The 27,981-nt window shown below is 39.4% G+C and overlaps 1 protein-coding gene across 2 annotated transcripts in view; it reads right to left on the bottom strand.

The window, feature by feature from the left end:
• Positions 1-254: 254 nt before the first annotated feature.
• The window catches only part of SLC2A13 (solute carrier family 2 member 13), a 152,697-nt gene continuing 124,970 nt past the window's right edge, over positions 255-27,981 (bottom strand). Inside the window, exons 8-11 of one of the 2 annotated variants that reach the window (XM_051805018.1) lie at positions 8,065-8,186; positions 7,784-7,936; positions 6,526-6,654; positions 255-3,838 (exon numbers count right to left, since the gene is read on the bottom strand). In XM_051805018.1, coding sequence (XP_051660978.1) covers positions 3,819-3,838; positions 6,526-6,654; positions 7,784-7,936; positions 8,065-8,186 — 424 coding nt within the window. In that variant the 3' untranslated portion in view covers positions 255-3,818. Of the gene's footprint in view, positions 6,655-7,783; positions 7,937-8,064; positions 8,187-27,981 lie in introns of both variants that reach the window. The other variant, XM_051805017.1, reaches the window with a different exon arrangement.

The raw sequence follows: 27,981 nt of genomic DNA, 5'->3' as shown, positions 1-27,981 counted from the left end.
ACAGTTGGCAGCTCTGCATAGCTGCATGCAGCTCTTCAAACAAATTCTCCAGAAAGGAAGGAACACTTACCTGGTGTACCCATTATCACAGAACTGCTCTCTGATTTGAAATACATCCTATTGAGATCATATTCAAAGTTATTCTTACCAGGTAAGCCCATAGCCTATTTGAGCTCATTTTGTTGAGCAATGCAATGCTGCAACTCTAAAAGGTGACCCAAATACCCAAACAAAGGAAACCTTGAGAAAGATTCTGTAATTAAGTATCTCACCTTTTATTTTGTTCATTTACACTTCTGGCACTGACAATTCTTTGAAGATATTTATTTTCATTAAAGCAATCAGAACAGAAGTCAATTAAATAATTTTACATCACTTAAGTTTCAGAAAATGTACAACACTTTCATACATTATAGGCTTGACTGGTTGGAAATGGAAATGGCACATGTTTGACATGGTTAAGAAATGACTTGGACAACTCAGCAATTAGTTTTGCCAAAACCTGTTTTGTACTGAATACCATAACACGTGCCCAGGGATTACAGTGTGCCTGATGGCACCACGTGCATGTTATTATTCAGCATGGAATTACTACTATCAGTTTAGTCTCCAATAATGTCTCAAATATTCTACATGGCATTTGTCACTAAAAGATCCGGTTAACCATTCTGTAGAGGAGTGAGATTCACAACGGAAAGCAGGGACATGACTCGTGCCACTTCCCAGCGATGTCCCGGACCGGCAGGACACTGAGCACATGGAGAATATCAAGCATGTGAATAATCCTATCAGTTCCATGGGGACTACTCAAACAGATGGTAGGAGTGCACTAGGCAGGGCCTGCAGTGTAACGCAGCATCTCAGCACCATGAAACCATCTCGTTTCAAACCTGCTGGGGATCCATGAAGTTTCTCCTGCAGAAGTCACGATGATGGTCATACATTCAGTCCTCCCAAAAGTCTGTGCAATGTTTAAGGCAGCAAGAGAAATTTGCCTTTATTTTAACACTTCAGAAACAGATGGTTCCTTTAGAAATAGGTGGATAATATTCATACTTAATCAGCACACTCCTTATTTATACAAATGCAATGAAAGGTCAAACCAAATTTTGACAAAATGTTTCTCAACAAAATCAAGGAATGTAACTGAACCAGAGTTGAAACTTTAAAATTACATGTGCCAGATCATTCACATGTAACATACTGTCTAGGGACAATGTGAAAAAGTGGGGATTTAGATGAAGTCTGTATTCTTGAGGCCTGACGCTCGTCAAACTTCCCCTGGCATGAGTGAGCTCTACTAAAGCCAATGAATGAGCACCTCTGATGAGAGGTGTGAGTAAGATTAAAAACATGCCGCTGGTTCACACTAACAGGTCATTGTGGCTAAAGTATATTCTCATATACAGAACTCTGCAACACTATTAACACCCATTTACAAAACACTACAGTGATGGTTATTGGCACATAAAAAACTCCTTCTCTATATGAAAACATACACAAAATAGATAAGAACTGCCATTTTTTTTCAGACTTTTAAAATCTATATATAGTTGCCTTTGAGGAGTTTTAAACCCCAGTATCACAAACAACAATATTTCTTTAACAATGTTCACCTAGAGTTTTACTGTGCTGACATTTGCAACACTGCCACAATCTAGACCACTTGTGGATTATGCTTAACTGTGCTGTACACAAGGTGATGAAGATCGATAGAAAACCACTAAGATTTTTGCACAAAAATATGACTTGTTAAAATCCAGAGAACAACTGAGTCACTTTATAGGCAGCAGCTACATGTAAGCTGTAAATGTTACCCGCAATAAAAACACATTTTGCCATAAAGCACATATTGTGGCATTATCTGCTTCTGGCCTGGTACACAAAGCTTGATTTTCTTCCCAATGCAGAGGAATGGGTTTGGTTAGCTTGACTCTCTCAGAAAAAAGTGCACACATATCTTACTCTTTAAAGTGCTCTGAAAAACTGTCTCTTCTACCTGGATTTCTACCCCGAGATCTCTCTATCCTGTGAAAACTCTGCCTCTTTGCAGTAGTGATGTTCAGCTAACAAAGCCTCTTCTGCAAGTACAAGCAAAATTTCAAGAAGACCATGTTAGAAGAGCACTGATGTTGAGAAGTAGAAAGCTGGGTATAAAGCTGAGAAGTGCAGGGTCTATCTTTTATTAGCCCACTCACTGTCTGTGGGACTGCAGCGAATACCCCCATGGCCTAAGGGAATACCCTTGCTCAGGGCCTGTAGCAGCCTCTGAAGTTCAAAACTTCTCCCCAGTGCTCAGCCTGAGTGACTAAAGAGGCAGAGGAGATTTCACCAAGGAAAAAAGTATCAGCTTTGCCAATTCCATTGCCATGTCCTCACCTCCATGTAGGTATGTGAGAGGAAAACTTGTGAGCTTCTTCCCCCTTAGCCTGACAGCCTGACCGATCCTATCCACAGGACCAAGCACAGTCCCTTGGCCTCACCATCCTTATCCCACATGGATAAACCACGACAAATGACTGCTCCTGTTGGCTACGTCACACCCATCTACTGAAATAAGACTTCGTGGGGCTTTTCATGCATCATTTCTTTCTTCTCCCCTCCCAACCCTAACTCCTGCATGAGTGAAATGTTGCATTTATCAATTCACGCAGAAACCAGTTGGCATTGGAACAATGGTCCTCGTGATGTACTCTTTCTTTTCCCAGGATTTCCGGGACAATTTCCGCCAGGGTTGTCACTGCAACTCACAAGGTAGCAACGCGACCTATCCAAGGTGCCTGCACAGCAGTGCAACTTCAGCCCTCCAAACAAGTCCTAGGCCTTGCTCTGACTCTACATCTATTTCCAAAACAGGTTTGGTTCTCTTGTTAAAAGATTATTTTGATCAATGAAGTGCCAAGGGGAAGAAACAAGTGGCAAATTACCTCACCCCCCCCCCCAATTTTTAATTTCAATGTGATGAACTAACTACTATATGTGACTTAAATTTAAAAATATTAAAAATGCATCAGGACTTGTTTCTTTTATACTTGTTAGCTCACACGTAGAGTTGGTAGATTAATCAGAATTAAAATATCTCAAATCGTTGTGTATAATCAATATGCCCAACTCTACCAGCAGTATTATTCTAGCACTCCTGATGCACCTGAATACCTGAATTGTGTGCAGTCCTTATGAAGAAACAATTTCACATCTTCTGCAGAAAGTTTTCAATAAAAGAATTTTGTGCTTAGACATATTATTTATGCTACTTCATAAATTAAAATCTTATAATAAGAAATTATTCAGTTACATTGTATTTTTATTCTTTTATCTGGAATGTTACTAAGTCTACCTTTAGCAAAAATCTCTTAAAACTTAAAATATGCATAAATATAAAAAATCTGCAAAATAGAAACATTTATCTAATTTTCTTAATAAACTGTAAATGTTCACAGATTCTAAAAATAAAACCCTAACTGTGTAAGACTAATTAGAAGTGTCTGATTTCACTTTTATTACACATGATGCTTGGTACTAGGTTCAGTGTTTCTGAAGTATGGAATGCTGTCTTGGTGTAAAGCAACCCTAAAAGGAAGACTTAAACCCAGCTCTCTGTGGGCACGAAAGGGGGAAAGACAATGAAGAAGTCAATGTATTTTGCACGTTTCAATTGTTATGCCTCATGAAAAAGGGCATGGGATACAAACCTGCAGAAAACTGTTTTCAGTAAGATCAAACTTGAGTGAAAAAGTGAGCCCAGTGCTGTGTAACTGAGCGCCACTTCTGAAAACGTCCATGAAACAAAGCTGGCAGAGAGAGACGGTCTTCTGCTGCTAAAAAGCCGCAGCACTGCCTGCAAAACAGAACAGGCTGACCTTGTGACTGCAATCTTTCCAGTGACTTTGCTTTAGCTATGCCCAGTAACTGCAGTGGTTTCCTCTCCCTGTGGGCACAAGTGCGAGGGCAGCACTGACTCGGGGCCACCACAGGGACGCCGGGTCCTGCCTCGCACCTGCTCCAGCAAAACACATCAAGCAAGGCAATGTTCACAGGTGTAAAGTGAGCATGGCCTCGTGCTTGTGAGGGGATCAGAACTGTAAGTCCCTATCCTCAAAAGCCAGTAAATAAATACCCACTTAAATACCCACTTAAACCTATCAACCACCTGAGCACAGGTTGGCTGTTATACACCTATTCACACACTGCTCTAGGTAACGAAACTGCCCCGAATAAGGGTCTTCAAACACATATTTTTTTGGCTTCAGAAAGAAACTAATTTGTCTTTAAAATGATTTTGTTCTTGTCTGTGCCAAGGATCCCTTTTTCTCTTTTCAGGTGCTGCACCTTCAGTGAAGGTTTCAGAGAGGTGACAGCCTAACGGAGCCATCCTGCTGCAGGGGCATTTGTAGATAGGTCTGAGGACCTGAGCATGTTCAATGGACAGGGCTGGAGATCTGAGCATTTTCAACAGCTGGTGCTTTCAAGCATAAAAATATTGTGCGCTTAAAAGGGAGGCAAGATGGAAGGTGTGAGAATCCAGCCCTCTCACCACACAGGAGACGTTCAAGGTCGAGTTGCTCTTTGCAATGATTCGTTTGAAATTCCCTTTGTCCACTGTTTTCCTCTTTTAGTCCCAGGCAAGTCACAGAAGGATGCTTTAAAATGTTTTCTTTCAAAAAATATTTCTTTGATTAACGAAGTAAAAAAGAAAATAAAACAAAATACACCCAATCCCTGAAGGTCAATAACTGTAGAGTAGGAACTCCCCCACAGAAGATTAGATAACATAAAGTCAGACTTCTTTACAACAACAAAAATTCATGTTATCCAATAAAAATAATCTAGTAACAAATGTCCAGGCTTGGTCTTGATAGTAATCCTACATTAAAAATATTTTTCAACCCAAGAAAACCCCACAAATCAAATCTATAAAAGCTAATGAACCCAATGACTTCTTTAATCTTTACACAAGGAAAAATAAATGTATTTTTACCAAATAAATGGGCGGCAGCCCACAGGCAGAGGAATTTTTTCCACATTCTTTCATGAAGCAAATGTTTCAAAGATAAGAATTTGAATTGTTGATGCTTTCAAACTCATATCTTTGATAACTTAAAGCAAGGAGGACAGGACAAGGAAAAAAATAAGATAATATTTTTATGTAGCTGTATAAAATTCAATTTGCCAAGGCAAGCAATCATGGCAGGCGAATAAAACACCATTCACATTTTCATTACCATGCTAAAAGCAGCCAAGTTGATTTTTGTGCCTGACATTTTCTTGACAAGTTTGCAATGCTTTGGTAAGGCAATTAATATGAGATACAGGCTTCTGCCCATTGCTAATATTTCTCTTTAGATCTAGCAAGACACCGGTTGACTAAGGACATTTGAAGGAAAAGTGTGCTGGGAGTCATCTGCTCTGCACATATGGAGATAAACTGAAGGCAATATTTATTCACAAGCAGAAGGCGTGGGAGGGATGACCACTGTGCATTTAGCAGCACAAACCCTCTCCCCTCCTTCTCTTTCCCTTAGCTAACAATATTTTATGTTCAAAACTAGGCACAAACCAGTATGTTCAAATGCAAAAAAGGAAAACAAACATAATTTTTTTCTAACTGACGCCTCTGTGTTGTACCTAGCAATATATACCAGTTCATTTGTATGTGTGGCCACATACTGAGCTCTGTTTTCCTGCTGTCAGTAGTTAATTTTGGCGGTTTCTCTCACAAACACAAACTCCTGACCATAGTGTGTACTCAAGAGCAGCAGTGGGTCGATAGCCCAGTGTAGCACGGACACGTGCCAGCCTCCTGAACCTCCATCCAGGTGAATATGGCTGTCTGCTTGTTACCTCAAATAAATAACAACGGGAATTCACTTAGGGTAAATTTGGGAAATGTTGCCTCTGATGGATAAAACAGATATTTGTATTTTCCCAATTGGTCAACCTTTTGAAATGGTTACTGTTACAGCAACTTATGCATTCATCCTTCGTTGTACTGCACAGCAGAGCTATGTCCTAGGTTGCAATGGGATGGGGATCTGACAGCTGTCAGCTGCTTTCTGATTAGTTACTCAATTACTTTATCTTGTCAGGACTAAAGATAAGGACAGCCCCTGACCATCTAGGATAGCCTTCTGTATTCATCTGGTACAGTGCACCCTACTAAATACCTGGGGACGGCGCAGCGTTGTGCACACTTGGTAAAGTCACATAACTGTGAAATTCAACCTCTTTTGGAAGCCATTGCTTTTAGTTATCAAGAAAACACTAGCATATTGAATTTCCTCCAAATGGAGCATTTTTGAACATGAAGGCATTTTTAACTGCACAGTAGAAAGGAGAACCAGACCAGAAGCAGGGCAGTGAGGTCATCAGAGAGCTGCTTTCCCCCCCAGAAGGCTTTTAAATGATTAAATACATCAGCAGCTGAAAATTATTCCACATCAGAAGCATCATTGTCAGAAAGATGGTAATTACTTCCCTTCACCCGAATATACTCGATATACCTCCCTTCATCAGAATCTGACATACCACATGTACATAGCCTGTTTTCAAACAAAGACTCAATTTCCTCTAGTTTTTTCCCTTTAGTCTCAGGAAGGCAGCCGTAGATGAAGATTAGTCCCAAGGCAGCAAACCCTGCGTAGAGGAAGAAGGCTCCTGCAACGTAAAACAATTGGCACAGTCAGTTACAGAGGTTCCCACCCGTTCTGTGTCTGAGCAGAGGGAGCGACAGAAGCAGGAGGTTGGGAATCAAAGAGTGTGTAAAAGCAAAGGCTGGAGGGACAGGATTATAACAACGAGCTGCAGGGCTGTGGGTGTAGAAGCAGGACACTTTATCGCACCATTCTGCAGCAAAGTAAATTAAAAAAGAAAATTTCAATTCATGCCAAAGATAATAATGCACATCCCTTCTGGGTAAGTCAGTCTGCTGTTAAAATAAACAGCAATTAGACAATCACATGCCCAAATAAAAAAATCATATGTGGAAGGTAAGAGCTTTCTTAGTTTATCTTGACAGTGAAGGACACATTAAGACAACTCCTCAAAATGAGAAACTCTAGCAAAAGAATGAGTCAGGATTAAAATAACGCTTGCAACTCTTACACCTAATTATAATTTAAAAGTCCTCTGTAGAGACAATTAATATTGAGAAAGAGCTCATTCCCGCCCACGATCCATTATACCTAGAGGGGCAGAGAAGGTACCAAAGGACCAACAAACATTTACCTGCCATGTGTTGCTAGACTGATGGCTCAAAGAAATAACAAGTAGAGCTGAAAGGCTCTGTACTAGTAATGATGTGAAGGTCACATCAGCTGCCTGGCAGCTTAATGTAATTTAAATGACTTGTGCTGGAGTGGCTGAGCAGTAACCTGACAAACACTCCACAGGCTCCCGCAGACAGGACTTAATCAACACCTATATTTCTGCAAGGACCATCTGAAATTGGCCTTGGATGCCACCACGAACGGAAAAACTGCAGATCCTGTGGGAATCAGCATATTTCACTAAGTCAGAAGTGGGATTTTTTCCAGCTTCTCTGTTTTAACCAAATGTCTAGGTTCTTGGTTAAGGACAGAAATAAATGTTTTTTATGAAATCTGGGCCAAAGTCTATAATCCAGGCAGGTTGTATCAGATCTCCAGTCTTACTGAACCACAGTGGGTTGAGAACACTGCATTCACAGCTGACATTTCATAGCAAAACCAACTGAGGGACCCAAAATCTGTAGAAAATCTCTGTGCCAGCGGCAGTACTACACATATGAACACATACTGTTACTTACCATAGTATGTCAGATATTCAGCTGTATGTAGAAACGTCAGTGACACGAGCACATTGAAAACCCAGTTGACTCCAGAAGAACATGCGTTTCCTGTACTTCTAGCCCAAAGTGGATAAATTTCAGAATTGACAGTCCAGGGCATAGGACCCATCCCTAAGAATTAGGGAAAAAAGATCAATCTCAGTCTAATGGCTAGACTCAAAAGTAAATTTGACATGTAGCCTCACTATTTGATATTTTACAATTGCATAACTTACATGTGAAAACAAATGTTTGCTTACCAGGTGCAAAGAAAATCAAGTACAAAATAAGGCCCAGCAGTGCTGTCCAAGAGTATGGAGTGGGGCAGAAATTATATGCCCAAAACAAATCTTCTTTTTTGAACACTGTTTCATTTGAACACCTGAAAAAGAAAAAAACTTCGTATTGAAGAACTTTAAGGAAATAGGTGACATCTCAATATAAACATAGCAAGTAATGTCTTAGGAAAAGCTGACAAATGTACAATTAAGATAAAAAAGCTTCATCCCTGTTAATTTATCAAGATCTTTGAGGAAAGTTTTAAATTCAGAAACATGTTTTTTTCTCAAGCCTGGTCTTACAAAGAATAATCAGCAAAACATTCCTGAATTTACACACTTGCCTTGAATTTACAGATTTATGTCCAACAACCAGTCTTTACTACACAAGTGGTGATACCAAAACCAACAAGACCATTCACATGAACATCACACAGTACAAAAAGAGCTGCAGCAGCAGGATTTTGAGCTAAAGATGCTGCATCCAGGGATTTAAGGTCAGATGGAAGTTAGTCCTTACAGCCTTGATGAACTAACTATCTGCTGCACACTTTGTGTGTAATCAGTAATGTCTATGGAGTGTGCCAAGGTCAAGTGAAGTTGTAAGGAAAGGAGGCATGTATTTTCTTTCCTACACATTTAAGAAAAAGGCAGCATTTCTAACTAACTACTCAAAAAAAAAAGTGTCTCTATTCCAAGGACCATGTGGAAATTACACATTTTGAGGAATAGGTATAAAATCAGGTATTTCCATCTGACTGCCAACAATATAATATATTTTAAAGGAATACTGGTGACTTGAGTTTTTGTTACAATTTTTTTTTAAATTAGCATTTTTTTAAAGAGACAAATCATAAATGCAACTAGAGAAACTTTTCAGCTGCCGCCACATCAATTGCTACAGATGAAAAACCATGTAGTTTTGGGAGAGAAGACTTAAGCAGACACTACTCTTTCATATGCAAACAATGTTATTTACTTGAAAAGAAGAAATCACACAGAGCTGAACATCTGCCTGGGTTATGATTTCCAGATCAGCTGGGCATTTATGTGAAGGATACGACTCTCTTGACAGTAGGGAAACCAGAATGAAGATGCCTGAAATGGGTGATATTCGGGCAACAGGTTGTGAGATGGTAGAGCAACAGACACCCTGAAATGCTTCAGAGGATCCATTACCATTGCAGTTGACTTTCAAGAGCAAATTCCAACAAAATACTTCTGCTCTAACTTTTCTGTTAGGAAACAACCAGCCAGCCCCAGGTTGAACAGGAATGTGCTAAGGACTGACGGCCAACCCACCACCACTCCTGGGGCAGAAATATTCCTTATGTCGTCATTGACGTATCAAAAGGACACCACTTAAAGCAGGATATCACTGTGAGGTCCCAGATCCAATTTCAGGACAGCTGGAAATCCAAAGATCAAATACACTTAAAGGAGAGACGTTAACCCAACAAATCGGATGTGCCTGTCTCGTACTGGCATTTTTAGCCACCAGCACGCTTGTAACAAACGTGGGCAGAGCCCTCCTCAAATCTTCGTTCGTGAAGCCCAGCCATGAACCCAACAAATACTGGAAAAATGCACATGTGAAAAGTGGGCAAACTCTAATGCTGTTTTAGTGGCAGTAAGCTGTAAGATTTGCAGGTCCACCTTGCACTTGAGCAGCACCTGACCAAGTGGAGAAATGTTGAGCCATGATGGGCTGACAGCAATGCAGCCAGTCCTGGTGTGCACCTTTCCACAGCTCTGCCTTGCTGAGCTCTCCTGGAAAGGCCATCTCATCCAGGGCATTGATTCACTTTCAGTCTTGATGTGAAAAACAAAGAGAAAACAGGTCAACTGAACATCTCTCTCAAAGATACATCCTTTGTGCCTGGATCCAGCAAGCTCATGGCCTCAGATGCTACCTGGCCACTGGAGCACCCATCAGCCTAAGACACCAGCAGCTTCTGTGACAGAGATTTTTCACCTTTTCTCAGCCAAAAGTACTGCTTCCCTCCTTGCTACTTCTTCATCTTGCTTCCAACTTCCTTCTTCTATCACTTTGCTCTTTCATGACTTAGCTCAGCATCTCTTTCTATGTTATGAGTGTGAGACATGGTTCATTCCCTGTTAGTGTCCACCCTGATGTTTCCCTACCACTATACATACTCCTCACTGCATTTGGGTTAAATCAGGCTTGTGCTGTGTCCCAGATACATGGCATACAGAAGACTGAACTGTGCTGGAGAAAAATCCATGTTTAAATTGTAAATTCCTTATGTGTTAAGGAAATGGTGTTTAAAAGATTAATTACTGAACACTCAGTGATCCCGTTGTGACCTCCTGCTCAGCCCTGCGTAGCTGCTCCCTCTGTGTCTGCCCCACTGCAAGATTAAAGGAGTGCTCAGTTTCACAGTTTTAACATCATCACTTCTGCTTCATTTGCTGTTACTCTAATTTCATTTGCAGGTGTTTGTACTGAATACAAGCTGATGAGCATTTTAAAACATCTTGATGCTGAGATGGGCTTCTCCATTCTGCCCAGGCAGATTGGCAGCTCCTCAGAGAGTGCTCACGCTTTCTCTCAAACACTACTGTAAACAAAGACATACTTGGTTTATTATCTTGCATCCATCTCCATGAGCACAAACCAACCTGCTGATTCATACAGACACAACTGCAGGCAGGTCAGCATGTTTCCCTCCCCTGCCATCTTCCAGGTGTGTCCTACTTTTGACAGAGTGGAACACAAATGATACAAGGGAAAAACAGATGTCTCCGAAGTCTCCTATGGCTGAAGCCACTCATCTATTCTCTGCTGTCTGCCCATAACTTAGAGGAAATTTTTTTGCAAGAAAGCAGATTCAGCGCAATGAAACAGGAAAAACAGCACTGGAGACTAGATTTAATAGAAACCTTGCAGTAATGAACTGTGCTTTGCTAGTCCTTCAGTAGTAAACCAGCAGGGTACACAGAATAAAAGCAAAGACATCTGCATTTTCCAGCATCTTGCAGTGCTGGATACGTTCAAAAATAACACTCCTTCAAGGCTGGAGATTTGTTCAAGCTCTGCTACTGTGCTAATTCTACTGCTATACTACTATTTCTACAAGATTTATTATTCTGCTGAAGAATATATTAATAATTAGTGTATAAAGTACTATCAGATAAAATTATGAATTTTGTCCTGCATGAAGGGAGCATATATGATGGAAGCAGATGAGCAACTACCCATCGCTTCATGAGCTTAAACACACAGAAGAAAATGATAGAATCATAGAATGGTGTGAGTTGTAAGGGACCTTAAAAATCTAGTTCCAATCCCCCTGCCACAGGCAGGGACACCTTCCACTAGGTTGCTCAAAGCTCCATCCAACCTGGCCTTGAACACTTCCCAGGATGCAGCAGCCACAACTTCTCTGGGCAATCTGTTCCAGGGCCTCACCACCCTTTATAGTAAGAAACTTCTTTCTAACAATGAATCCAAACCTACCTTCCTTCAGCTTAAGGTCATTCCCTCTTGTCCTTACATGATCTTGTAAAAAGTCCCTCTCCAGCTTTCTTGTAGGTCCTCTTTAGGCATTGGAAATCTGTCTACCATCTTCTTGGAGCCTTTTTTTTGTCCAGGCTAAACAACTCCAACTCTCTCAAGCCTGTCTTCATAGCAGAGGTACTCCAGCCTTCTGATCATCTTTGTGCCCTCCTCTGGACTTGCTCCAGCAGGTCCACATCTCTCTTGCACTGGGGGCCCTAGAGCTGGACACAGCCCTCCAAGTGGGATCTCATGAGAGTGGAGCAGAGGGGCAGAATCCCCTCTCTTGACCTGCTGGTCACACTTCTTTTGATGCAGCCCAGGACATGGTTGGCTTTCTGGGTTGTGACTGCACATTGCTAAGTCACATTGAGCTTCTTGTGAATCAACACCCCCCAGTCCTTGTCCTCAGGGCCGCTCTTGATCTTTTCTCTGCCCTGCCCGTATCTGTGCTTGGGATCGTCCCGACCCACATGCAGGACCTTGCACTTGGCTTTGTTTAACACATGGGCTCACCCCTAAAGCCTGTCAAGGTCCCTCTGGATGCCATTCCTTCTCTCCAGTGTGTCGACAGCACCACACAGCTTGGTGTTGTCAGCAAACTTGCTGAGGGAGCACTCCAGACCACTTCCCATGTTGCCAACAAAGATCTTAAACAGCATCAGTTCCAGTGCTGACCCCTACGGAATGTTACTTGTCACTGGTGTTCACTTGGTCATTAAGCTGGTGACTGCAATACTCTGAGTACAACCATTCAGCCAATTCCTGTAAACAGCTTACAAGTGTAATGATACAGTCGGGTACCAGTGCAAAGAATTTGAATATACAATATGCTGGGTAATACTCATTTTTTTGATAATCAATAAAAATTTTCCTCATACTTGACCCAATTTGGTTGTATAATAATTCTAAAGTGCAACACTGAGAACCACAGCACAGGAAATGGCTGTTCATGACAGAGCACAGGTACAAGACAGAGACCAATTTGATTTTTCTCTCCAATTTCCATTAATTTTTGCTTTGCTGTAGAGTGAGGACTGTGTAGCCCTAAAGATATGGCTTCTGTGAGAATTAAATGTTTCATTCTGAACAGTTCAAATAATTTTAATATGAAAGCTGTTGACTTCTCATTGTCTTTTAAGCCCTTCAGAAGCATCTTAAATGGATTTAGATCAAGTCTTAAAAGGTCAAAATTCAAATCAAGTCAGGCTAAGGAAATTACTTCTGAAGAAAATCACTAATGTGATCATTCATCTCCCTAAAATGCTTGTTAAAACACACATATTTCAAAATTACACATTCTGCTCTGAGATGAACTTTGACATCAGGTGCTGATGGCACTGAAAGATTTGAGAGCTACTTCACAGTTTCACTAATCCCTCATCTCTTTGTTCTGACAAGAGTAAAACTACTCAAGGACTGCTCTTATGCCAGACTTTTGTGCCTGGGTTATCAAGATGATGGTAATCTACAATTTGTCAACTTATTCTCCAGTGTAACACAAACATATTGGATTTAGAAAAAAACTCCTTTAAGGAGATTTTTAAAGTCTCCTGTGTACAGTGCTGACTTTTATATTATGCCAATCCACTGAACAATATAAATTTATGCCAAGTTTATTGACTCATGTTTTCATCTGAAGTCTGTCATGGAAAGAACAGAGGACCAAAGAGACATAATTTAGAGTAGCTGCTGTTTGGATTGAGGAAGGTTTCTGTAGAAGTGGGAACAACTTGTTCCTTTAGTTGTGGGAACAACTACAGTTATTTATCCACAAACACTTACTCATCTGGTGGAAGAATCTGGACCTTAACATTTGGGTTACGTCTCATAACTTCAAGCCCCAATTCTTCTGCTAAAGACATTTACTTGTCTGAACAAACCTCTATCTATCTTTAAATTACTTAGAGGACAGAATTTAGCAAGGTACCAGATGAACTGTATAATAACTTAGTGGTAGTCAGACATGTAACTAAGGAGAACTTTGGAAACCGCCTCTACCCTGTCCATCAAGTGGCCTCTCTAATCCACCCATATACACCTAAAATAGTTACATTAGCACAACCCATAGAAACTAGTGAAACCATAAGGTATAGATTCACTACAAATCAGCATATTCTGATTTAAAGAAAAATCCCTGCTTAAGTGCTTAATTTTTATATATACACATGGTAAGATGCTATCTAAAGTATCAAGTGAACTGCAACTCTTGACCTTAAGGCAATCAGATTAATTTAAACCTGACTAGTGTCTGAATCAATAATTCCTAAGCTTTTTCACAGTTCCCTAGATACTGCCTTCTGTGCCTCAGAAGCTCCATGCATCTCTGGAGAAGTTTGCATTTATCTCTCTGATTCTGTAGTTTACAAAGAGAAATAATTCATCCATTAAACCAGATGCTGCTAAAAATATGCAGATGAAGCTTCTTACACCAGATGATGGCATTGAAAAAAAAACCATACAAGAAACAAGAAAAGAACAAACAGATGCAGCCTTAAGAAACCATTCCCATAAAATGTCATGGGGTTCAGCTAGACATTGCTTAACCTTCATTGCATAAAAACACCAGCAGACTTTTGGACACTCATTGAAGCTTTTGCTATAGCTGGCAAAGAATTTTTAAAATATTAGCACATGATTCAAAAGCTTGGAAAAATAGTTTAGTTCACAGCAAGAACACAAATTGCACCTCAGCAGACGAAAAACAGTCTTTATCACGCTGATCCCCCCTGCTACAGGATCTATCTGTTATAACTACAGACTTGATGATCTAAAGGGTCTTTTCCAACCTAAGCGATTCCATGATTCTCATTCACATCAGAACACACAACTGCACGAGACTTAATACACTGTTCTGGTTTATGGCTGTTCCAGCCATCTGGTCACAGATGAACATCATTTTTTAATATTATTTATTTAGCTAAAAATCTTCAGAGAGTTTGAATTCAAATGTGCATTTTCCCAAGCTGAGAAATTTCATCTTTGCAACTGCATCTGAATTTGCCCAATAAATAGATTGCTGGAGCTGTTATTCAATCTGAACAAACTGACCAACAGACTGAAAACAGGAGCAATTTTTCCCCAAGACAAATAGTTCTCCAAAATTAATCACACCAAAGGGGTTCTCAGCTGTTTGCTGATATGGATATTTCAGTACTTTCGTAACCACATATTAGTGGATTCTGAAGGGTGGACACCTACACTAGTGCTTTCCAAGCCCTGCTTGGAAATGGCCACCTCCAGGCCATTGCCTACACTTTCCCATTTTGCTGTCACACCCCAAGTGTTTCAAGCTTCATTTTTCATCATATCTACAAAGAGGGGAGAGAGACAAATCTCTGCTACTGTCAGAACACCATCCAACAGGCTTCTCTCATCATCTTTCATGCACTCCTTACCTTGAGAAATGTACTCGAACAGGAAAATGAAGAGTAATGTTTATACCTAGTGTTAGAGCCCAACCATCTCAGATTTCACAACAGCTGACAGCACCCATTAGATATACACGTACACCAATCCCAGCTACAGCACATCTAAAAACTGGGAGCAGAAATAAGTATATACCTGTTTTTTTGTTATAGGAGACACAATTACCTTAATCACACTACACAGAGATTGACTTATTTTTCTTTCCAAGCTTTTTCCTACTCTTCCAAAGTATCAGATGTTAATAAAAATATCAGGAAACATCTGATGTCTCTGTGCTCTACAGAATGTCCTTTTCTAGTCCAAATTCTGATCCTGACTGGACACACTTGGTTTACCCCAGTATAAATTAAGATTAACTAGCAATAATTAAATTGTATGATTTCATAATAATAAATAATTCAAGTATTATATTAACAGTGCATAAACTTGTGAAAGGTCATACAACTATGAAACATAATCAACTGTTCACTTAACAAATACGTACAGAATTTTAATGACAGCAGTCATACGTACAGAATTTTAATGGGCAGAATTCAAATTAAAACCTGATCAAAATGCAAACTCTTAATTAGGTTTTAGCATAAGCATCTTAGCTGAATGTCACTGTCCCTGAAGCATTTCTGCCTATGATCATTTTAACTACATTTTAACTACTTCAATCACCAGATAACAGGCCACAGTTTCAAAACATGGTATTTTGTGTTTCTTTTCAACATTGGACACTTTCAGGTACAAAATTAGCTGTTCAGCTGAGGGAAAACAAATGAAGGAATATGGCTTATTTCTTTCATTTTTTAGTGAAATACATCAAAACTGCTCCGATTTTCAACAGACATGGAACAGAAGACAAAAAGAAAGGAACAGAAAGATCATAAATATTGTGGTTTAGTTTTGTTAAAAAAAATCTTTTTGCATTGTTTTCTGGGAAAGGATTTCAAAATATTTTTATGTATATATTTAAACAAAATTAGTACCTTATAAAAATAAATTCAATCAAATCCTCAAATATCTAAATATGTTACTTCACAAACTGAGTGCATAGAGGTCCCATCTGTATCCATTTATATCCAAATCTAAGACTATACTCAACAAACAGCTGGTAGAAGATAATTTGGTTAACACCAGCTAAGGGGCTGACAGGTTGAAATCGTAACTGTAAAAATGAGGTATTCTCCAGCTAAGAAGCCATGAAAAAAATGTGTTTATTATGTATACCCAGAAGACTACTTTAAGGTTTGTAACTATAAAATTCAGCAACACTGACAGCAGTGAACAGTAATTACAAGATGGAGAATCAAATACCAGTGTATACAATAAATAATCAAGAGTACAATCTGGTAATTATTTTTGGAGAGATTCTTCATGAAACTGAGTAAAGAGTTTAAAGGTACCACTTTTTAGTAGAGACAGTGATTTTTTTCCCAAATTAAAGTATGACTCACTTATTAGCTTGATATGTTGTTATTTAGTGGTAGAAAATATTTCTCAAAAATATCAGAGAAGGTTTCACTGAAACTAGACATCATGCAAGGTTAAAGTTACAGCAAGGTAATGTTAAAGGAGAAGCAAAGCCCACAACTGCTAAATGTTTTCATGAGAAGACACAGAATATATTTTTGCAACTTTAAAGATTATTCTGTGTATTTCCAAGCTAAAAAAGTGTATGCAAAAGCAGCAATGAAAGAGTGAATCATTTCAGGTAAGGCTCAGAAGGCAACAGCAGGCAATATAAGATTTCTGCACTTTCCCCCCTCTCAAGGACAAACTCCAGTGGTTTACAGACAAGTTAGATCTGTGTACTTTATAAGACCTTTTCCTGTTTTTTCATCTGCAGAATACAAACCCTGATCTCAAAAAATTAAAAATAACCACAGAGTGTATCACAAGAGCTAAACTATCTGACAGACCTTATTGAAATACTCTTAGTAAGCATATAAATCTTAGATTTGTCCCTTCAGCATATCCTGTTGCTAAAGTTTGTGCCTCTACAAGTGGTTGAGTCCAGTGGTGCACTGAAACTTCACCTCTCACCACAAAACTTTGTGCATGTCCTTGAACAACTTTACTAACCCTAAATCTTTCACCTTTTTTGTTCCTCTTTCAAGACAAATTTTACTATTTCTTGCAGCTTCCAAATACTGATGTGCATGAGAACTCCAACCACTTTATAAACGCTTTATAAAGAGGTGGGCTCCAGAGGAGTGCCCTCAGCAAGTCAGGAAGCCTCCCAGATTTCAGTGCTGTATTTAAAAAGTCTCATCCAATCCTTGCAAAAAGATCCAGTAAGAGATGGAGAAATAGTTCAGTCCTAATTCTCGTATTGAAAAATTTCAGTTAAATGCTGCAGTTCTCACTACTTCTTTCTTTCAAGTATTATCAACTCTTGAAGAACTTAAAAATGTTTAGAAATTCGAGTAAATATAATGGAGGTGATACTGCCCAGCATTTTGAAGCTTCTTCATGATCAATAGATACTTTAGTATGAAAGTAATATCAAAAAATACAAGAAAACCACTGCATTCTACCAGATGGAGTGGAAAACAGCCACGATGTGGTAGAGGGCAAGACCCACAACTTGGGTGCTACAACAGTATCATGTATTCACATGCAGGTCTGGATGGAGACATGATGTGTGTGATGGGGCTGTGGCTCAGTGATGTGACTTGCACGCACAGTGGCCACTGACATATGAGAATCACTGCTCCCACTGCCTTGGCAGCTGCCACAAAGCCTCCATTTAATCATGTTCAAAGCAATCAAGCACAGACTGAAAAGAAGCATCTCATGCTGCAGCATGGGCACAGGCACACGGCAAACCCTTGCAAGAAGTGACATCTGGGAATATTTAATTGCTTGAGGAATAGATGCCATGTCACAAATTTTAAACAACATGAGCACAAAGGTCTCTCCACACGACAACCAGCAAAAAGGTAGGGCAGAGGCAATCTGGAAACAGAATGAGTTATTATTTCTCTCCTGGCAGTCATCATGGTTGAGAAGGACGTGTGGACTTCCTGTGACCCCAGAATGTGCCTTAAAGATTGTTTAGTGGCTTTTCTGTGGTTATACAGAAATAACCACAGAACAGTAGCAGCAGTGAGCATGTGCATCCAGTCTGGTTTCATCCAGTCACTGCTGGCTTCCCTTATTTCTCTGAAAGGAGGGAGTGCACATTAATGATTTGGGCATTTCTTCTGACAGACAAACCTCTGGGGAATCTCAGTGATGAGTGCTAACTGGAAAGTGGCTATCAGTCAGCCTGGGGGCTCCTGGAGCTCACTTGTGCTGTACAAGGCTCTCCAGCAAAAAACCAGACAGATTTGGTCACTCTCTATTACTGCCTGCAGGCAAGGTAGGCTTCATTCTGTTTGAGCTCCTTCAGGACAAAAATGCATTGAAGTATTTTTTTTAAAGACAGACTGGCATTGAACATCTATGACAGACCAGCATACAAACTATTTCATTTGTGTTCAAACCCCTCTCTGTATCTCTGCACTCCTGGTCGTTGAACTGCAGTGGTTCTGCTGCTTCTGGGGTTTTTGGTGGAAGTCCTGGGTCATCCCTACTCTGACATGTTTAGGAGCTTATGCATGGAGCACCAGACTGCAATCAAATTACTGACAGAACTGGGGCAATCGAACTGAAGAATTTCTAGCTTCTCTTTCCAGATTTAAAAGCATTTAGTCTCTCTGATTGTATCTCCCTGCAGCATGAATACTCAGTAATTGAATTACTGAAATAAACTGTCTGAAGATTATGATGTCAAATGCAGCACTTTAAAATTTCATGCAGGTTTACCATAAAATAAATCTCTACCTGATGTTTAATCTCATTTGGTTTTTCACCTGTTTTAAATTTCATTTACTTAATAATTATAATTTCTAAAGTTCTTTTTGTTATAACAGGAATATCAACCAGCTGCCTAGTTATTGTAGAAGTATCCATTCTCCCAGGAGACAGCTCTTTCATGTGGTATATAAAGACAGATCATCTCAAGGAATACTGGTGGAAAGGGCCAAGTGTAGGGCTCAATTATAATAAGTATAATATTTTAATATTAATTAAAGAATTATTAACAGAACAGCATGCAAGAATTGCTGGCACGCCATAAGAAAGTTTATTCTATAAACCACAGGCAAAGACCAGCTGCAAAGGAACAAAATGGAGCATCTTTCACTCCATTAGCCAAGGAACTACAAGACAGCTCAAGGTCAAAATTTTAGACATCTGAAGTTGATTTAAACAAATTCCATCCAGACTTTCTATTACTTACACTCACAAGTAACCTTTATTGACACTTGTGCTGTTCACCATGTGTCAGTAGTAGTGTCAAAGGAATGTCATCAGCATCTCAAAAGCATCACTTGAGTTACAGTTGCCAAAAGTATTTCTAAGATCATGTTAAAAAAAGACCAAAGACATGGAAAGCAAGATTGTTGTTGTAACTTAGTATGAAAGTAACTTAGAAGAAATATTCACTGGAAGTTCACCCTCCAGATGAAATAAGCTCTGTCTCAGTGTTACAATCTTTTTTTTTTCCTTAATGCTTCCAAATACTTCAGAAAACAATAAAGAAAGAGAAAAAAAAAGTATTGCTTTTAATTACCCCAAAATTTTATACATACCAAGGTACTGTAAAACTGTACTTTCATGTTGAAAGTTGGTATATGAAGTTAAGGGAGAATGGCCAGATTTTATAGTTCAATTTAGAAAAGAAAAGCAAATCCCACCCAAACCCCAAAATCAAACCACATATGGTGACACAATTACAGCACAGCCCAAGTCAGACTCTGTGCCTGCAGGCACTGCTGAGGTTTTACAGTTAGTTTATTGCTTATTCCAGGCAGCAGACCCTGTGCCTCACACAGTCTGCCAAACCATCACTGTGCAGAAACAACTTTCCACAGAGCTGTTAAAACCTTAAAATCCCAATCAACCACATATTTCAATGGGAAGTGAAGAGAGAATAGAGTATCAATCCTTTGGAAATTTTTACTGAAATAAAAGGAAAGGAGTGGGGGGAAAAATTATTTTATGAATTTTCTTTTTTTGTTGAATCTGAGACAAAAAAACCCCATAAGGACAAGGAGTTTAAAATAGAGATCAATATTACATGGATTAGCATGTATTTTCAGCACTTGCCTGCTCCAATTAATTTCTAGTTATTGACACACATATAAAGTTTATGTTTCAATAGTTCTAGCAATAACATTTTGACCAACTTAACCTTCCATCTGAGTACTGAACTGTTACATTAATTTTCTGTAACAGCAATTTAGATACAAATATTACATTTTAACTACTGCCAGCAACTGTCTGCCATCACAACTGAAATCTAACCAGACTACATTTGAGATCTTGCATTCATTGTTTCAAATAGACGATGGAACAGTACCATTTAAAAAGAATTTTCCCTGATTCCAGTAGGTGGCAATAGCTCTGCCCTAAAAATCTCAGAGAAACTGGTGTTTCAGAAGGGGAATGAAGCACTGCATCCCTGTCAATCCCTGCTATACTGGGGAGGCTCTGAATTAAATCATCCAACAGAGCTATCCAAAGAATGACTCCTCTGCTGTCAGCCTTAAAATTCACTGGAAATCATTAATGTTGTAACTGAAAATACAGCCCCAAGGCTCTAAGACCACTTATAACAAGATAATTATTTCATGCTTGATTTGTGAGAGCGAGCACTTAGCACAGACTGTTACTCTGCTTTGATTTGTGCATGCAGGTGCAATACATATGCCAAATCTAACGAATTTCATAAAATATAGAAATGATAAGTGGAAACACTATCTCGAGTATATAAAATTTATGAAGATATGAAGATTGGGTACCAAAGACTTTATTGTTACATGCAACTCAAAGTCTGGGATCTGACAGTAGAACCCAGCAGAAATCAAATAAATCATCTACCTTCTATGGACTCTGACATCTAAAGTGTTTTACATAGACAAATGCTTTTTAACAGCAGTTATTTTGCCAAGACAATATGCTAAATGGGAATATAGATCATCTGAATCACAGGTCTCAAAAACTAAATAATCATGCAAAACCTCAAACTCAACTCATTATTATCTATGCAAAGCTAACGTGGCAGCTGTGGAAAGCTATGGGACAAAAGAAGGTCTATACATCCTACAAGCAAGAAGAAATGCCCAAAGTGCTGCTGTGGAGAAGTATGACCTGCCACCTAACAGACTGCCCATTTCCTGGTCTGTGCTAACCAACAAGCTGAATTAAAATAAGGTCACGACTTCAAATCAAATGAATCGATAATTCTAGCTCATTTTGTGCCGGTGAGAGATTGACATTACTGCCTCCATTCTCAAGGAAATGAACCACACATGCAGACAGACTGCACACACCATAATTTCTATGAATTAAACTCATCAAATGAATTGAACAGTCCTAATGTAGAAATGTGTTGATTTATTTTCCCTCAAAGAGAAAAAATACTCTAAAAACTTAATTCTTTAAGAAGGTAAGATACCATAATTTTACTGCATGTGATTATTGAAGAATTACTTATTAAGGAATAAAGTTATTAGGGATGCTGTTAAAGATACAAGCTGCTGTATGGAGGTCTGAGTTCAACCCTGTTGAAGGTTCTTTATCAATAAAACTTCCTAACCACATGCATCTTTCAAAAATATTTTCCACCCTCTAAACAGAGAACATTTCATTTTAGTGAATCCATTTCATAGCATAAAAGCCTAAAGGAATCTACTGAAACAGTTTTCACTGAAGATTTTTATTTAAATCCAAACTTTACAGTCTATAACTGAACAAATGTGGGAAAAAAACTATCAGAAGTTCTCCCCTCAGAAAAAAAATCCACATGCTCCCAAATATGAGTCAGTTCCCTTTGGTTTGGCTCCAAGGCAGAAGGGGAAATCCCCAGCAGTAGCTCCCTGCACGCTCACACTCTCCTCTGCCCCTCTCTCCCATCCCCTCAGACGAGCAGAGCGCCAGGGCCGGGCTCTGCCCTGGCTGCAAAATCGCCCCAGGAGAACCCCCTTGGTGAGGCACAGACATCTTTCAATCTGTCCCTGAAAAGATGAGCAGCTGAAGAAGCTAATTAGCAGCAGGCTCCTATGAGCAATTAAGACTCTCTAATGTACATTTCATAACAGAGAGAGTGAGAAAAGCTGCAGGAATTATCCACACACTGATAAGAGACTGACAATTCTCTCATACACATTGGCATTTTTCCCCTTCACTTTCCTATCTATCTCCTTTGTCAGCTTGAAGCAAACATGTTTTTTAAACAGGAAACAAAAGTATTTTCCTTCTAGTTCCCCTTCAGCTGACCAGAGAATGACTGAAATGAGTAGAAGCTTGCTTCTTCAACAGGATGTAAAGGCAAACTTTAAACACCATATTATCTTCTTCTTTGGACCACTTTTAAAATGAAGAGCACTGACTCAAACATTTTGCCATTTAAATAACACAGTTTTCACAGACACAAAACAGCATTTGAAAATGTTTTAGCCTCAGGGTCCACTTTAGCTTTTATATTCCAGTTACCTCAATGTTATAGCATCTGAAGTAGTTGTTGCAACCAGTAACCCAAATGGCTGTCAGCATCTGTCTCCTCACCATCCTCTACCAGAATAGTAACATGGAGTAAGATCCAGAAGCAGTGTTTAGCAGCAAAGTGCAATAAAAATGACCACAGGTAGAGAACAGATGTACAAATGATGTTTCAAACTAACCAGTCCTGCTTTAAAATCCTGTTTTTTGCTGGGCGTCCCTAACAAATAAATTCTGTCTTTAGCATGTAAACTAGGCATTTCACAGTCAGAATACATTCACTTCATAACAGGACTTATGAGGAGTATATTTGTCCTTCTTTTCAAGCATCCAGAATTTGACACTGGTTGAGTAGATGTACTGAGATAGAGCTATTAATAGTAATTCCTAAGTAATTATCCAAAAGGAATGTAAACAGTTTCAGTTTAGATTATCATGTTGCTCTGCTCATAATTTTAGACCTAAAATGCAGATACAATATTAAAATTGCACTTATTTTGCTACCTACTCCTGCATCACCAAAAACAGGGCCATCTATGATTAAGGACACAATATTTTGCATTACTTTATCCTTCTATTCTTCCTATTCACTTTTACAAGTTAGCAGAGATGGCATTAAAATATGCATAAGACAATTAGACATCTTTAAGTTTCTCTTCTACCTCCCTAGCTTTTATGCCACCAGTATATGCCACTATTAGCCTGTGATTATCCTGTCTAATAGCCTCCTCCCAGAAAAGACCTTGTGCCTTAGAGTTTAGGCTGACAAAGACCGTAATCAGTTTCAGATCTTTCTTTCATTTCTGTTCTTGCACACCTCACTAATACATATTAGATAGCATTGTGCTGAAGAACAGACTCCTAATCAAACAGGATGAATAGGACTGTGTCCTGCTGCTCCAGGTTTCCATACTTACTAGTCATGGGGAAGATAATCAGAATTTAATTCTATTTGAAACTGCATATATTTTGGTTTTCTTTCCTAAACAATACTGGAGCAAAGAGGGGCCATTCTATGTTCTGGTTCCTACTGAAGTGATGAATATTTCAATTTAGTCAACATTTAGCATATTGTCCATCAAGAGATTTCTCTAAGACTGCTGGTCATAATAAAAACTCTTCTGAGTTCTGCCAAAATACACGCAGATGTAAACATTCTATTGATCCTGCTACTTTCCTGAATCATTTACTCCCTCTACTACCTTTTTATTTGGCAAATGTGAGCACTGTAATTGTATGTATAATCTTCATCTATTGATCCAAAGACTTAATAAGAGAAATACTAGTTTCTCCTCTAATTGCTGCCAAATTAAGCAGCATTTTTCAATACAGATCCTTGTAAAAAGATTACAAATTACCTTTTCAGCAATAAAATCTTCTACCAATACTTCCTGCACGACAAAACAACTGAAGTCTACCAACAGACAGAGAAGTATTTAATTCTTGCAAGGTTGCTCTACTGTTAGTCTGTCCATGGTAACAGTAAAGGCCTGTAATGCCATTCTCCATTACGTACTGACAATAGATTCTCAGTCTTTAAATGTGTGAATATGCACATACATTCTTTTGGCATTAGTAAAGCAGTCACAGCAACTTTTACAAATGTACTTGTCACATTGCAAAAACATCTTTATAATGCTGTGACTAGCAAAACAAGTGTAATAAACTTATTTATGTCTGTCTTTATTTACAAGCAGGAAAAGCAATCTGACATTTCTGGAAAAATCTAATACTTTTTCTTACAAAGAAAAAGTATTCTAATAATTTTAACATGATCTATCTCATCTGCTATGCATTAGACAACAGGCAGCACTGCATGAATGTAAAGCTCCCCAGAATACTCCTGAGGCTGTGACAGATACTGGCATGTCCCCCGTTGGACATAAACCAGGCTGTTGTATGAGAATCCAGCTAATGAACTGCCATGACTTTATTTTTTTTAACCAGTGGAATCTAGTTAGCATCCAGGCTCAAATGCCAAAGTCATTAGGCACATTCCTGAGGTGAAAAACTATTCCGAATCTGGGAAACAGGGTTTGACTGCCTGCCTGACCTGCTTCCTGCCCAGGCAATTTAAACCCACTTTTCCCCAAAACAGGTTTCCAAGATACAGCTGAACTCCTTGGCAAACTGACAGATATGAGCAACAGGCACACAGTGACACATAGTAGCATTACTGAACATCTGTAAGCATGCCATTAATTTTACACAGAAGGAAGAAGCTCACAAGAGCACTGGCCAGAGGAAAACAAAGAGTTTTCCAAACACAGAGCTCTTCTTGCACTCTTGCCTTTGCACTGACTGCCCTGACAGAGGGGAATGATTCTTCATATTGACAAAAGCAGGATTCTCCATGAAGCATTAAACTCCTGTGGCAAGGAGATGTTCCTCTAACAAAGTTAATAAAAATGGCTGAAGAAAGCAAATCAGTCAGCTTCTCTCCCTTTATAGATTTCTGTTTCAAATCGTCCTTCTTCAGGGACTGTGGAGACCTGCCAGCTAATTTTGTGGACAGGATGGCTTCTAGGCTTGTCTCTGATCTCTAGATGATGTTATTATTTCTTCATAATTGTTTACTGTATAAAATCAACATCCTTCTCTCCTGAGGAAGATTGCTCAGAGTTACTCATGAGAGCCTTTCAGCTCACAGTTGTGGGCCTGCTGTCGTCTTGACAACACACTCATGTCAAGGTTAATGTCAAGTCAAGGCACTGTTAGTACCTCCTTTCCTTGAGCAGTTATTCTTTCAACTGTAAGGATATTAATGCAATTTAAAGTTTCTTGGCCAACCTTTAGGGTTATTCCAATTACACGGACAGAAGTTTCAAGGATTCTGAGAGTACTGTGGGAGTAATTGTAATTGTGCAGAAAAAACCCTAGATTTTGGGTTGTGCTCTGAAAGCAATCACCTCCACATTCCAACCTGGCTGAGAGAGTGACTCTGCCCATGATCTCTGTTGTGTCACCTGACCTTCCTCTTGGAACCTTCCCATTGCATCCCCATGTGTAAAAGTGAGATAATGTTTTTTATTAAGTTCACGGGGATTTTATAATTCAATGTTCATGAAGAGAACAGAACTGCAAGCCTTTCTGTGTTACTGCTAAGTGCAAAACTTCCCTAAATCTTGGAGAACAGAGTCCCAACACAGAACCCTCAGACCACATTCAGAGAGGAGACATAGTTCTTTTTGTTTTACTACAAAGTGAATAATTTAAGAATATTCTTGCTCACAGTCTTGAAATCATCCTTTAGGTGTCCCTGGGCAGAGCTGGAGACAGCAAAGTTTGTGTGTCAACAGCTGTTATGTTAACTGGTTCAGTAAGACCAAGGGCAGGAAAGCACCTGCCTGTGCCAGTGCCCTGGGCAAGACGTTCCTCTCTCTGTTATTCTAATGCCAGTCAGGCTTATGTAATTGCTTAAATAATAAAAAATAAATCTCTATTGCTTGTCTTGCATGTATGATCTTATAAGTGCACCCATTGCACATCACCCAGACTGCTTAGGGTCTGACTTGGAGTCGGTCAGATTTATTCTTACGCAGTCTCCCTCCCCCAGGGCCTCTGCCAGCCACTGAGATCCCCATATTCAAAAGCACCCAAACGCTATACTCCTCTTGAAAAATATGTGGATGCTTTAATTGTCTTCCTGGGTTTCTATGACAACCACAGCAACATAAACAGCCTTGCTGGCAGCCACAAGAGACTGAAATCTCTGCTCTCTTCCCTCCCCTCCCCAGAACTTCTCAATGTTCAGAACTTACCGCAACCAAATAAATACAATTAACAATAAACACAGAGGTGGTGTTGAGTACACCTGTCTGGCACTGGGGAAACATCTTGCAAATAAAAGTACATTACAGTATTTTATGATAACAGTCAAAACATTGCCTGCTATATCTGAAGTACCTTGGGACCAACTGTGAAAAACAGTGCAAAGCTATAAATTTATAAACAGGAGCTTTCTATGTAAGCTTGCATGGCTGCAGAGAGCTTCTCTGTTTGTTGGTGCCTCTAAGCACCACTCACCTTGCTCGTAGGTTACATATCAGGAATAGATAAGCCCCTGAGCAAGTGCAGTCAAGGTTCAGACAGCTGCAGAGCTGTGTGGGTGCACACACATTGTATGGTGCGACTGCAGGCATCTCTCCATGGCTGAAGCTCCCAGCCTTCCAGCAGGAAAATCATAAACAAAATGTGATCACAGCAGCAGAAATGCCCTGCACAGCACTATCAGCCCAAGTCCAGGAGAAGCTCGTTCTCTGAATTCCCACATCAGGCAGTATAGTGAGAGCTGCTGCTTCTGACAATGCTCAGACATCTGAGGTCCAACAAATTGCTCAGGTCTTTCTTCTCTCCTGAGCATCATTAATGGCAAAATAAATTTGCCATAAGAGACCAGCATAACTCTGGAGGTTTTAAGCCATTTAAACCCATCCATCTATTACTGAATGGCCTGAAGCCATCAGAACACACAGGACTTACAAAGAGGTTGCATGTAATAGTTATGGTTATCAGCTGTCCACAGGTCACAAAATCATCTTTCAAGTTATCGAACCACTTTCTGATGGTAAAAATGCCATGTGCTTTTAAAATAACTGCCCCTGTATGTCTAGTTTGTGACAAAGTAACTTTGTGAAAGGAAGGGCTGCCATTTCCTTCACCAGTGCTGTTAGTTTCTCTCAGGCACTTGTTCTCCCTATGCTGCCAGAGAAATCCAGGTGACTCCAGCTGCTCTGAGACACAAGTGGGGATGTAACTATGCTGTTTTCCCTGCAGCAATCTCCTTCCTTGGCAGGGAAATCTTATGGCTCTGTTTGACTGATTTTTCTTTAAAGCAGACTCAGGATTTGAGGAAATGGAGCTGTGGGGTGGTGTGTGAATGTGAACCCTTGGAAATCAAAACCTATGGCGATTCCTTCTGGGCTAGTATGCAGAAATACACGTGTCTGTGAGGATGAGGAGGAGAAGGAGCTGAGGAGGCAAAATGCTTCTCTCTTTCACAGGGCTTGGAAAGCACAGAAGGAGCCACCTGAGATAGAAATTAATTAAATAAGAACTAGAAATGGGGATGAATATTTGAAAAAAGAAATGTGGATATTTTACTGGTTTTCTGTCTTAAGGCAGGACTTTCCCTCCAGTGACAACCAATACAACAAGTTTAAAATAGTTTCATTTTCTCTTGCAAGATTTTAACCAGTGTCCTCATGCTACAAAATTCTTGCACAAAATGGAAATATTGCATTTTGCAATTTGGAAAGGAAATATTTCTTCTTACTTATCTAGTTTACCTCAATAGGCTGTATAGCAAAGAGTGCTATGTGAGAGTGAATCATGAATATGAAAGGACTGCTGACCCCCACATTTTCTATGTTATACAGTAACAATGCCTAATTAAATAAAGTTTGATTTTATCT

This window comes from Manacus candei, unplaced genomic scaffold, assembly GCF_025592945.1.
Source record: "Manacus candei isolate 608988 ecotype Guabito, Panama unplaced genomic scaffold, ASM2559294v1 h1tg000063l, whole genome shotgun sequence".
Classification (NCBI taxonomy): Eukaryota; Metazoa; Chordata; class Aves; order Passeriformes; family Pipridae; genus Manacus; species Manacus candei.
This window is presented reverse-complemented; position numbering and strand designations above follow the sequence as displayed.